Source organism: Strix uralensis, chromosome 16 (assembly GCF_047716275.1).
Source record: "Strix uralensis isolate ZFMK-TIS-50842 chromosome 16, bStrUra1, whole genome shotgun sequence".
NCBI classification, from domain to species: Eukaryota; Metazoa; Chordata; class Aves; order Strigiformes; family Strigidae; genus Strix; species Strix uralensis.
This window is the reverse complement of record NC_133987.1, coordinates 15492614-15506106: the sequence shown is the minus strand read 5'-3', so window position 1 is coordinate 15506106 and position 13493 is coordinate 15492614. Positions and strand designations below refer to the sequence as shown.

Here is a 13493-nt window from a genome sequence, read left to right as displayed (position 1 = left end):
AAAACACCACTGAAGCCCATATACATAACTCATTCACAGATGCCTTAAATTATGAAAATGAAGCTTTTACCTTTCTTTAATGAATGTAATGCTGACGTGAAGAATGTTAAATAACCAGGAGGTTGAGGTGAAGCATTGAACTCAAAATATCCTAGAACTCCAGGCTGAAATAGTAAGAATTAGAATTAGTTAAGCTATTTTCAAGTATAAATAGATGGGGCACAGCAATTATTTGCCTACAGTAAAACACAACAGATTTTAAAAAACAACATTTACTGAAGAACAGTCACTTTATGCTGCAAGAAAAATTTTAGTATTAAAAGACTGAATGGTAATCAGTCCTAAAGTTGTCATTCAGAGCTATGTATGAGACACAGTTTTTATGACTATAGATGCATAAGTTTCAAACTGTGTATTTCCCCTGTCAGCTATTAAAGCTCACTAAAAACAATATTTGCTTTGCAACTATTTTATGAGTCAGTTCCATCAACATAAGAACTATAAACATCATAAAGACTTCCTTTAGAATTAGAATATCAAATGTGATTTTTCAGAGTATAAACAACTTAAACAGTAACACTTTTTTGCTATGTTGCACAAAATTAGCAAATACATATGAATTCACGCATTTTGTGCGTGAATACTTGAACTGCTAAGACAACTTATCTCCCATCATTAAGCTACCAGTCATTGTAAATTGTTGCAGTATATCCTGCAAGAGTCAGTGAGAGACCAGCTGCACAAAAATAATGAAAGAGCCCCATATCCCACCTGCATATCCATAAAGTTCTTCAAACTGCCAAACAGACAATTCAAAATTTAGACACATCCCTAAATAGGCCTATTGACTTTGCCAGGTATGAAGCCTGAATGGCTTCATATTAAATTCAGGAAGAGAATCTGGGAGAAGCTGACATGGAATGGAGAGGTGCATAGTCTTTAGACTTCTCTTGTTCCAAACTTTCAATTAAGTTTTTGTTTTAAATTTTGCAAGATATAATCCATTAAAAATTATTATTAATTATGTTTAATGCATCACTCAAATTGGCTTAATAAACTTTAAGGACAGAGTACGTGATGGAATTTCGTTATTTTGTGTTATTTGTTTCCCAGTTCCACTAGTGCATACAGAAAGAGCATTTGATATACAAAGCAAGAGCACTCTAGGGATTGGTGTGGAACAAAACATTCCAGACTCACCGATCACTCATTTGTGTGGCAAATATATTCCCACAGAAGTATTTTCATTTGGTATTTCAGAGGCTGCTTTATTGAGTTTTACTCAACATGTTTAATTTATTTTTAAAACATGAACATATATTTTACCTGTTACTATCATCAGTGATATGAATTCAGTTATTCATACCAGCCATAGAATTGAGCTAATTCAGTATGAATTAGCGATCTCAGGATGTTCACCAATAACAACACTGGCCATTCCAAATAATGACCTGCTCTTTTTAGGCAGGAATTATCTTTCATGAATGAATGCTAAACACAAGACCCTTGTTCATAAAGATTCCTTATGAGGTACCCCAAGAAAATTATCAATAATCAAAATGAGAGACAAGAAATTATTAAATTTCTGCAGTAACAATTGCCAAGAAGGAAATAAAAATATAAACAAAATAGCAGTAAAAAACAACAGCAAAATAATAGCACTCATTCTTCTTTTTTAAACAATAAGTTAGTAATTAGTGTTCATCTTTTTCTCCTAGTAGCAAATTAAGACAGTAAAAAGAAACAATCCATTATAAAAAACTTTTAAAGCATTCAAGTGAACCAAAACAAGGGGACAGATAAGATAACCAAATCTTTAGTTTCCCATTTCCTAGGACTATTTTTTGAATACCATTACTGTACCAAGTGAACTTACGGCACCAAATAGTGAATGAAGGAAGTGTCAAAAGTGAAAGTAAAATGTGACAAGAAGCCAAAAGTCAAATCTAGAAATGTTTATAAAGTTATTCAAAAAAGTGATGTTCTGATTCTGACTGCCAGTCCTGTTGTACACTAATAACAGCTCAAGACTTCCCGATTGTGAAGAATACGATGTTTCTATGAGACATTTATGGAAAGTGCCTTTTCAACATGAAAAAATTGTAGTTGGAGAATATATACTAATGCTCTATGTCTAATCAGTAATCTGGTTAATTAATGTCCTTTTAATGATCATCCCAGAATAGTTAAAATTTCCTCCCTGTTACAGGCTGCAATTATAAATACGAGCAAAATGTCTAGCATCCTGTATTTCAAGTACCACACACATTTTCCTGTTCTTCTGTCAGAACAAAGAGAATCACTTGCCAATACCAACTACTTTGTTCATTTTAACAAAACTGAACACTTGCAGGTGCTAGCAACTAACAAGGAATCTTCCTCCATGCAAGCGAGATTCAAGTCTTACAGAAGAGATAATGTAAATAAGAGGTTCCCAGTTTTGAATACAAGTATGCAAAGAGAAGCTTGATGGCAGCAGCTCCCACTTCCTTTCATGGAAGAACATCCAAAACTGGTGTAGAAACAGCTACCTGCATACAGTTTATGCGGGCATCTACACACAAGCTGTTATTGATGATCAGCTGGTTCCAGGCAACAACCTCTGTGGAGTTATGGTTAACTACCTTCAGGCAGGCAGTTAGGAACAATCAGTTGAACAGGATATGACTTGCTGCTATATAAAGTTGGAGGATAGAGTATTGGAATGTGACGTAGGGATAGTTTAAAGATACCGCATTGAGAGTGTTGGCATTGCTAGAGTGGAGCTTACTGGAGCTTTTCGTTCCACGAAACAATTTTCAGCACCCGTCTCGAACCCAGTGTCTGTAGAAAAGGTTTTAGAACAAATCTGAACATGTCAGTAGTGAAGAGTCCTTAGTACCATCTCCTAATGAAACTCACATATGGAAATACAAAGTCATTAATTGTAGTGTAGCCTATTTCTTGCTTAGTCTCTACACCAGAGGAATGGGAAGTGATGTGTGATGCCAATTAAATCAAATAACAGACTTGACAAGAATATCAACAATTACAGAACAGCAAGTTCATAGACACTTTAAGAATTAACAGAGATCTTCAGGTGAGTAATTATTATTGGAGAACAGCCAGCATGGTTTTATTACTGAACCGTGCCTCAAGTCTACTGCAATTCTTTGAAAGATTGAGCAAGCATGAACATAGAAGTTACTGGTTTTCCACAGTCAAAGCCAGCCAGTCAGGATGTGTACTGATGCTCATACAGTTCAACGTTTCTAGAAACGCTTTAGAAAAGGGAGAGAAGGGTAAGGAATAAAATTTGCAAAGGTTATTGGGACTCATCAAAACTACAGCTGACTCAGAAGAGTTGCAGAAAGACAGTATTAAATGACTACGTGATGAAAGAGCTCTGAAATTCAAAGGCCAATAAATGCGAAGCAACAGAGAACAGAAAAAAACCTCACAGCTACTGATTAGCTTTTACAATTAGATAACTGCTTTTACTACTCAAGTAAGTTATTTCTATCCCAATTTGCATTTATTTATTTTTACATTGTATAGAGGTAAGGGAGATGATTTTTTTTTTTTTTCAGAATCTCAAGACTTATGCAGGCAGGCAATTCCTGCCTCGTTTTATCTGTGAACACAGGAAAGACAACAGCAAGAGGAAAGAAATGTATTATCTCCGGGGAACAGAAGAACCAATTACGGCATACCACTAATTCTACACTGTAGAAATGCAAAGAAGAAACTGTTGACTGATATTAGATTAAATTTACAAGTAAAAGCCTGTTCATTTTCTAACAATGTTAAAAACATCGTGTATCCAGAACTGAAAGTAAATTCACACATCATCATTTAACATAGCCACCACAGTACCCCACACAAGAGCAAGCTATTAAGTCAAATCCACTTCTGGGTCAGACCCTACACAGCTGGTTAATGTTTAAGAAGCATTTCTACACAAAAAGAACAAAGAAGAAAGCTGACACCGTGTTAAGACACCATGCCAGCTACCTCCCAGAGAGACTAACTCCTCCCCCACCTCTCCCAAAGCCAGAAAATTATGAGCTCCCTGGGCACATTTGATTTTCGTAAGTGAATGAAGCTTTCTGTCTAACTACAGAAGCTGCATGTTTTCCTCTGTGTCTCAAAAGGATGAGGCCATTTCTAACAGCTGGGTGAGTCAGATCAGGAATGAGACATGACAATTTGGATTAAAATGAAACTGTTACATCTCCGCAGTTCAGAAAACAAAAGAAGTCTGATTATAGATACTTACAGGTACTTGGAGTTATGGTAGGAACTCCGTACCCTTCTCCTAATGTAACTTAGGTCTTCCTATACAATCCATTATTTTAACTGCTTTCCACATGGGATTTTTTTCCTTGTTCTCAAAAAACTAAATAGTTTTGCACTAGTATCATTCCACAATCACAAAAAAACCCTTAAATAGTATCAGAAAATGCAGAATCTTAACGTTCGAGTCTACAACTGAAATTTTCACGGGGTTTGAGCGCCCTCTTGTGAGAGCAATGCAGCACCTCACGATATTCGTAATTTGGTTGCGAAATGGACTTAACACCGTAGCACCACTTGCTCTTACAATTAGTTGGATTCTGCTCATCGGTATTTCTTAGAAATAAAAAAATGCTAACTAACATTTGAATACAAGATGAAATAATGCTATGTTTCAGTATCTCTTGGTGTGGTTAAACTTCGGAAAAAATGCTTATCTTGTTGCCTTTACATGCTAACGTGTTTAATGGATTTCAGTATTCAATTGAGTGTGGGTGAAGCTCCTGGTGTTCTTTGCTAGATGCTTTTTCTGTCAAAACTGGGTACTGGAATTTGAACACAAGATTAAAGCACCAAAAGCTTCACAGATTAGATGGAAAAGGACATCTACGGGCTTGAAGTCCTGGCTATCCGTAAACTGACAGGCAACAACAAAAGAAGTGTGCAGTAGCTCTTTTAAGTGTGAGGACACATGTTGAGCAGAACTTCAGCTCAACATTATGCCCTGCAAATGAATCAGTCATCTACCAATAACTTACCAACCCATCGCATATTCCAGATTATACTACCAGTGCTACCCTTGGACAGAGAAACAAAACAACGAGGACTGAAAGTGAGCAACAGACAACTGTGCTGTGACCTACTGCTTCCTTAATATGGGAAACCTTAATACAAAAGTAGAATGAAACAGCCAGGGAACAGAATGGGCACTGTCTAAGTGCAGTCTGGGGATCAGCTACGAAGAGGTTCTTTTCAACTGAAATTTTCAAGTCAAAAGTAAATACCCCTAACGTAAGTTTGCAGAACCCATTCCTTAGCAGAACACAGGACTGAAAACTAGATACTGATGATGAAAAATCTTTCAGAAAATATTCTGAGCTTCAAATTAATTAGCTTTTCAATGAAGAAATCACAAAAATCTGATCAAGCATCAGACAGCGGTCAAAATGCCCAATGATCTATCCTTTACAATCTTCTCGCCTTTCCCTTCTGCTAAAAATTAACATTTTTTTATATATAAAAGATCAAAAATCAAAGGAAGACACTAACCAAGGTTCCCAAAACAGCAATTAGTTTGTGCCATATATGCACTTCCTGTAACCTACTCTACTCCTCAAACCTTCTTAAAAGACAGGAGTCACGTCCTGGATTGTATCTTCTATAAAAAGTATGAAGTGCCTTGACCTGCATGAAAAACATCAGAAAACGTTCACATTTCTAACTGTTTAAAATGATGAAACAACATGTTTATTTCTGGTTTATAACTAACTTTTCCTTTGTGCCTGTTTCCCTCTCCATCCATCTTCATATACGATTCTCTATTTCTTAGGTCTTTTCTTTATCCCATCACTTGGCATTTGCTTTTCCTGTTGCAGTCACCTGCACTTCAACTAGCTGGTGCCCTGCTCCCTGAATGGATCTTACTGCATGAGTTGGCTGTTATTTTTGTATCCCCTTCTCCCCCTTGCTTAACTTTACAGAGGCAAGACACTGAGCACTTAGTGTCACAGTCTGGGAAATAACCTCAGCCTTAGATGACTGTGGGGCAGCATGACAGATCAGACTCTACTCTTGGGCCATTTCAGAAAAAAAGAACAACGAATGCTGAACATAAACAGAGACTGGGCATTTGGAGCCACAGATTCTGAAGCACCGGAAGGGGGAAAGTTTGAACATAGAAATAAAAATATCTGTTCAATTACTAAGCAGTATTTAAAAAAAATATTTTCTGGTTCCCCCATAAATTTTCTTTTATCTTAGTCTTCTTCCAATGGAATTTACTCCTACTGTAAAGCAAAGTTAAGCTTAATGACACTATACTTATTAATTACCTTTTGCAGACTACCAAGAAGTAATTCATGTAACACAGACCAAAACCCAAGCATGCCTGTTTTCAAATCTCTATAGGAGGTAAAAAAATAACAGAGTTTTAGAACGGCAAAACCGAAGCAGTGAAAGGACAATTGCTTGTGATCACAGAAAGTTATCAGCAGCACAGACAGACACACAGCCCACTACTCCTGACTCAGTGCCCACTTAAAACACTGGAAAACTAAACCCATGAATAGCTCCTGAGGGATCAACTGAAGTGTGAACAGCACAGCACCTACCTATGGTAACTACCAGTGTGCATCCCCTTACACTACAGCAGCTTTCATTTAACAGCACAGGTCCTGCTCCATCCTGCAGCAGAACCAGTCATTAGAACATGTGCTAATTCAAAGAGGAACTCTGCTTCACTCTGAGAGACTGCAAAGCCCCTCGCATGTTTTGGCCACTACTACAGCATCAATTTGTCAATCAGGTTTCCCATTCTGCTCTAACAGCTTGGTGTTTAGCAAGACTATGGTATTCTCCATTGTGCACTACAGAAATGAACAGTTATAAAGGGATTATAAATGGTTCTGTTGTAAGTGCATTTTGTCTAATTGGAAGTTATTAATCCACTACTATTGCTACCAATCTTGGCACCTCCGAACACAACAGACCAAAAATTAATAAAACACAATGTACCAGTGGATTAAAATCATGAAGTTACATCATACAAAGCAGTTAGGAGCCGTTATTTCAACTGATTTCACATTTGTTTTTACTTAACAGACTTATCTTATTAGAAAGGTTTAATATTCCTTTAAAAATTAAAGCAACAAATATGTATTTCTCAAATGCTTTCCCAACTTAGAGTGCAAGATTTTTGCAAAAAGATTTCTCCCTTCTTTCTTGTTCATATGTAACCTTTTGATGAGGTAACAGCTTTGACTGCTGTCTCTACATACTAAAGTACTGTAAATTAAAGCATCACTAAATCATAAGAGTCACTATACAGGGAACCAACATTATGAATTTGTCGTATCATATTTTTATGATTTTAACAAATTTACAGGGCACTGATTTCAGGATCCTGGAAATAAACTAGTATTTTGGAGCAGATCAAATTTAATCGTGAAACAAGTCAAACTCTTTCTGAACCACAGTGGTAAAGCTAGAGAAGAGAGACAAGTACCTCATAATTTGAGAGGAAATCTAGTAATTTTGATCGAGACGAGATGTAGAGTAGTGGTGTCATCACCCGTCGAACAAACTTTTCAATATAAACAGCACTCATAGGGCCTTTGTATTCAATTGGTCCAAAACTAGTACCAAAAAAAATAATAAAACATTAAGACTTAAATTAACAATAGAGAGAGTCCCTCCTGGGGGTGGCAGAGATAGGAGTTACATAGACAGCATGCTCAGCCTCTAGGGAATTGCTCTCTGCCTTAATTACCAGTGGCTTCTGTAACTGATAGAGGAGTTGTGTTACCAGACTTGAAGTACAGCACAGAAACTGCAGTGACTCTAATGCAGTGTCTATGAGCAGGTGCAGTGTGTTGGTGGGGACAAAGGGATGGAGACCACTTCTGAGTCCCGTTAAAGAAGTTGGTAAAATGCAGGTATGAATTATATGATCACATACATATCTTCCTGCTTTGTCCGAAGTAAATACGTGACTTAAAAATACAGATCTGAAAACTGTCACTATTTTCAGTAGCTTTTTAAACATCTTTAGAAAGTTCAAACAGTATCAATCTGAAAAGGTGCAATATTTTTACATAGGCTTCTACAAGTAGCACTCAGTAAAGCAGGGACAACAGATTCAGCGAGTCTACAGTTTCTCCCCCAGCCATCTGATAAAACAGCCCACACCACAGTAGGTAGTGCTAAAACACAAGGTGGGCTGGGCCTTGTGGCTACGATTTCCAGAGCTTCTCCTTCATCCCCTTGAAATCCTGCATCTGATTTATTATTATTAGGTTGGACAAAGCATCACAGTCCAAAATGAAATCAAACACAAAAAGCATGAGTAATTAGTCCATTCCCACTGAAGAATTTAACGTGATGCATTTTTTAATATAGTTTATACATACAGACACTCACTGAGACACTTATATTCAGATGCTTTGAAATGATTTTCTAGAGCCCACTAGACTATTCTACATCCTACACTGGTTCATTACAAGCCTCTGCCTTAACAGCAACACGCACTGCTTCAACATGTCACATGCCCAGTACACAACATTTGAGGTTTAGTATCTCAGGCATGAGGGGTGCATTGCCCTTCGGGGTTTTTATGACATATCAGTATGAACGTACTTCTCATCTTGTTGCAACTCTATTTAGGGTTACCGACAATACCTAAGTGTACCCATCTATTGTGTTCTAATTTCAAGATTAAGTAAATTTAAGTCAATATACATACAAGTGGGATTGTTGGGGTTTTTTATTACAGTTTGAATTACGTCAGTACCATATGTGTCTATCCCAAGTTCAGCTGACAAAGATCAGGATTTTTCCTCCTCAATACATAAATCCCCCCAAAAAACAAAATCAGCCTCTGTAATGAGAGAGAGCTGCAGTTCAAGACTAGAGTACACAAGTAAAATGCAAGTGATAAACTACACAACATCCAGCTCCATTGTACCTAGCATTAGAAAACTTCCTTACCTTCTGCTCCACACACAGAGGAAAAAAAAACAAGAAGAAAGGATAATACATACAAATACTAAAAAATAGAACTGAGATTATATAAAATTTTATACAATGATATCTTAACATTTGGAGCATAAAAATGTGAGTGTAAAGTTCCAATTTAGAAGAAAGTCTTCAGTACATAGTGTCACTTCAGTATGCACTTAAATTCCACTAACTTCAACAGCCCTTAAATACATACTTTATTGCTGTCACAAATTCGGGCCAGTTGATATAATCCATCTACAGAGCAAGCAGACAACTGAAATTAATATATAAATCTGAATTCTTTACTTTTCATTGGAGGCAGAACTTCCAGGAGATGCACAGGCAAAAGAAAATTTCCTTAAAGATGAAGAACTGTGCAGCATGTCATGTAACTGACATTTACAGCCCTTCTTGACATCTAAGTAGCATACAGGATGAGCTTCACCCAGAATCTCCTCCTCTACAACTACGTGCTATAGCCATAAATATAACAATTTCAAAATGGACATTTCATACAGTATCTCTGTTCCCAAAACAACAATAAAAAAATCCAGACTGTATGTATGAAATCTTACCTCCGATGGTATAAGTGTATCACAGGAAAATAAAAAAAATGCTTCTGCTTCCTGCATTTCCCCTGGTTCCACCAGCAATTTACAGCCACAAACAGCACCTGCAAAGCAGGTAAAAATTCACAGCCAACAGAGTACCTTACCGTAACCTTCTTTATCTAACATATATTTTTTCCATTCCATTCCATCTGCTATTTTCAGTGCCTTTTCAACTCAGTATTCCATCTCTGCTCCTCTTAATTCTATCACTTTTTTAAAAAATAATTATTGTTTTAAAATATTTTTTTGGTCATTTTGCAACAGCAATCCTTTCAGTCACTTTTCTCTCTAGTTTTTAAGCTTCTTAATCTAAATCCTTCAAATTTGCTAACTTAGTCATAATCCATATTAATTACTTTTTCTGCAGAGTGGAGCTCAATGAGTGGAGGTTTAGGACAGCTGTACCTGTGAAGTGTTCACAGGTAACCAACTGTAAGAAAGCAGTGCTACGGATGCAATCTTATATGATTACCAGTGTCTCCAAGGATCCTGGAACTGGAAGCAAGCTCCCTGTAATTCCTGTTTGAAGGCAGGTGAGTATATCCGAGAACACTTTACAAGAAGAAACTTGGAGAGTTCCCCATTCAGGAACAGAAATAACAGACAACTGAGCAGGAATTCCAGGTTTTCTCCATTTAGTCTAACACTCTGCATGTTAAATTAAAATCAAGACAACTGGCTGAGTTACCCTAGAATGTGAGCATTCAAGTCCTACTGGTTCCCATGAGGTGACAGAAATTAGCATCAGCTTGGAGACTAAAAAGCTGTCAGGTCATGTTTAAGATCCGTATCTTCTCTGGAATTACCTGGTCTGACAATCTGCTGGCCACATGTTCTATTTCTTCTCTTGCTGCAATGGACTGGCCACACCACGGCGCATAGAAGAAATACAGCACAATTTCAGAATCCTGACGAAGGTGATCTGCATAGTCTAATTGTCCCCGAAAAAGATCAATGACTGGAGATCTTGTGGAGAAAAAATTCACTGGAAGCTTTGCTGGCATTGTTACATCTTTTGCTCGGCTGCAGGAAGGAAATTAAGAGTGGTTATTGAGACAGTACAGCAGTAGTTAAAAAGTGTGCCCAAAGCCCTAATTTTTAATCTTAGCAAAGGTCATGCAATGACAAAACTAGAAATTGATACAAATGACTACAACTGACATTATCTGAGTTAGTTTCATGAAGTACCATAAAAATCTGAAGATCACCCTTAACAAGCTTTAGAAAGTTACACTGTGATACCATGCACCATGTTTATGGGTATGTTAGCTCACACTCTTATTGCTGGTTGCTACAGAGCATAAAATTACCAGGAAGAGTGATTTCTTTGGATTTCTTCCCTGGCCTCATCCTCTTTTAACACTTGTACTTTAGGTAACAGCACCCTGATAAGAGAAGAGACACTGGTCATAAAGTTTTGTGATGTAATGTTTATATAAACAGAGACTATTGCCCTGCCTTACGCTTTGCTTTAAAGTATTCTACACTTCTATTCTTTTATACTGTATTAGGAAAAAATATGTGAACATGTGTTAGTTTATTTTATCAATCAGACAAGGGACTGCAAACTGTTCAGTTCACATTTCCTCTTCCATGTAAGGACAGTATCAACAAATAGTCTCGATTTAAAGAGATTATGACAGATTATGTTTTTTGAGAGAAATTAGTTTGACCAATAGTACCAAGAACATAAACCAAACACTCAGGAAACCATTTTCTATCAAACCAGCAATCAAACAATCCACAAGTTGGCATTTCCAAGGTGTGCAGAAGTTGTTATGGTATAAACTGCCTTAAATGTAACTGAATGATCATATTTTCTTTTTTATATTCTCTTCATTCCAAAATTTTCCACTAGCTACACACTACAGCAAGTCGAATTAAAAACGGGACTGCAGCACTGTAATGCTCAATTTTGCTGTGGTTCCTTATGTGACAGGAAGTTTTAGGAAAGACTATGCATTCCTTTACCTTGTATCTCAACAAAAAGCTAATGCAAAAGTCTTTTTACCTGATATTTGATCCTTTTCAGGTTACAATCTTAGTAATTGTGATAAAATTATTGAGCCCTGAACACTATCAAAGTCACATTAAGCAACCTCCTAATAATGCTGCCACATTTTCAAACTTTACAATCATTCTGGTCTGTAAAGAAGCACCTTTGTTTTTACAATACAGGCCCACAAAAGTCACAGCTCTTCTCTCATTTCCAGGTGACTGAGCATACACTTAAAGCTCAACATTTAAGAATCATTTCCAGTATATTTTCTAAAAGTTATGGAAATTCTTAAATCATATGTTAAGAGCCAATATTTGCTTCAAAAAACAGAATTTTGAGAATATTAACTGGTTCCTCACGTTTACAATTCATTAATTCCACTACTCACAAAATTACGCTGGCCTAGTTTCTTCTATGGACTTCCACCTTTGTTCCTTTCCTTCTCCCCCAGTCAGTAACCCACTAACTCCTTCCCCAACTCTTAGGTTCTTATGTCACCTCACAACCAACACCTCTGGTTCCCTCCCATTCCTGCACCCTACACTTATCCAAACTGCTAACTTCTTCCCGTGATTTCTAACTGCCGGCTGGGCAGGACGCAACACTGATGCGCTACAGCTCTAACTCACAGAGCAGCACACGCACGCTGATGAGCTGCTGAAAGCAACACGCCGCTAAGCGTTGCAATCACACTAACACGTACTTCTGCAGAGACGTTAACTAGAATTTCTGCTCTAACTAGTTTAATGAAAATGGACAACCTAAATATGTTTAAAACCTCTGCTTCCTCTACTGAATTAAAGTGAAAGTGGACAATTGGTTCAAGAGTTACAGTGTAAGCCTTAAAAATTGGCTCCAAATTGCAAGGAAGTGTAAAACAGATCAACCGAAGTCCCATGACATGAATGAGATGGGAACTACATGGCTACCTTCAACTATGACAAAAACCTCCAGTAATTATTAAAAAACCAAACACAATACATCAACAGCTACCAGCTTCTTAAGCTGATTTGCTCAGTAGTGTCATCCTCTGCAATACCAAATGCATAACAAAGTACTGCGACGTAATTCCCAGGTTTACAAAGAGAATAGTGCTCTGAACCCTGAAAAATTATACAAGTGTAAACTGAGGATTACATAATAAATAATTATACAAGCATAATAATCACATACCGCTTACTAAAACACTGCATTATTTACCTACCACACAGAACGTATAAAAACTTAAACTCATTTCAAGAGAACAACCCGGTAATAAAGGAAAGCACATGCCTGCAGGATCAGTCCCTCTGACTGACAGGTCCTTAGAGTGGGGTTGTCCCCAAAGACATTTGCATAGTGCCAGAAATAATTCAGGTTCTAAACCACAGACTTTCCATAATAATACATGTTAGGTCAGACTTCATTTGGCTACTCCTTGAGGCTCCTGCTGCAATACCTCAAACCCCACAAATGGACTCTCTTGTAGTAAAGGAATTTTCTCTTTCCATACTTTTTATCCATTGGTCTCAAAAGTTATGTCTTGCAAGCATAGTGGTAGCAACTATACTCTGGTGCTGAGACTTACTTGCAAACCGATGCTGATGTGTGGTGAGAAACTATGTACTGTAGTCATAGCTAAGATGTGCAGTTAACATCCTCCAAATAACATGCGGAATTTTTACACTTGAATTTTCTATGTTTCTGACAGCAACAGAATAGGGAATACTTTTCTGATATTAGTTTGTCTATTTAACTACAACCTGAAGAGCCAAACCCCTTTAACCAAACTTCCCGTACAGAGTACAGGGTGGTGAGAAGCACATTCCATTTCTGGGTCTTCAAAAACACAGCTAACAGTAAAATGAGAGGTACATGCAAGTTTTAAATAAAGGAAAGCAGGTAGAAAACAG

The 13493-nt window shown here is 37.2% G+C and overlaps 1 protein-coding gene across 5 annotated transcripts in view; it reads right to left on the bottom strand.

Moving 5' to 3' along the window:
- The window catches only part of TXNDC11 (thioredoxin domain containing 11), a 29194-nt gene that overhangs the window by 13984 nt on the left and 1717 nt on the right, over positions 1-13493 (bottom strand). The window contains exons 2-6 of one of the 5 annotated variants that reach the window (XM_074886667.1): positions 10913-10987; positions 10409-10625; positions 9567-9664; positions 7499-7628; positions 71-164 (exon numbers count right to left, since the gene is read on the bottom strand). In XM_074886667.1, the coding sequence (XP_074742768.1) occupies positions 71-164; positions 7499-7628; positions 9567-9664; positions 10409-10625; positions 10913-10987 (614 nt within the window). Of the gene's footprint in view, positions 1-70; positions 165-6326; positions 6397-7498; positions 7629-9566; positions 9665-10408; positions 10626-10912; positions 10988-13493 lie in introns of those variants that run through there. The other 4 variants (XM_074886668.1, XM_074886669.1, XM_074886671.1 and 1 more) reach the window with 4 other exon arrangements.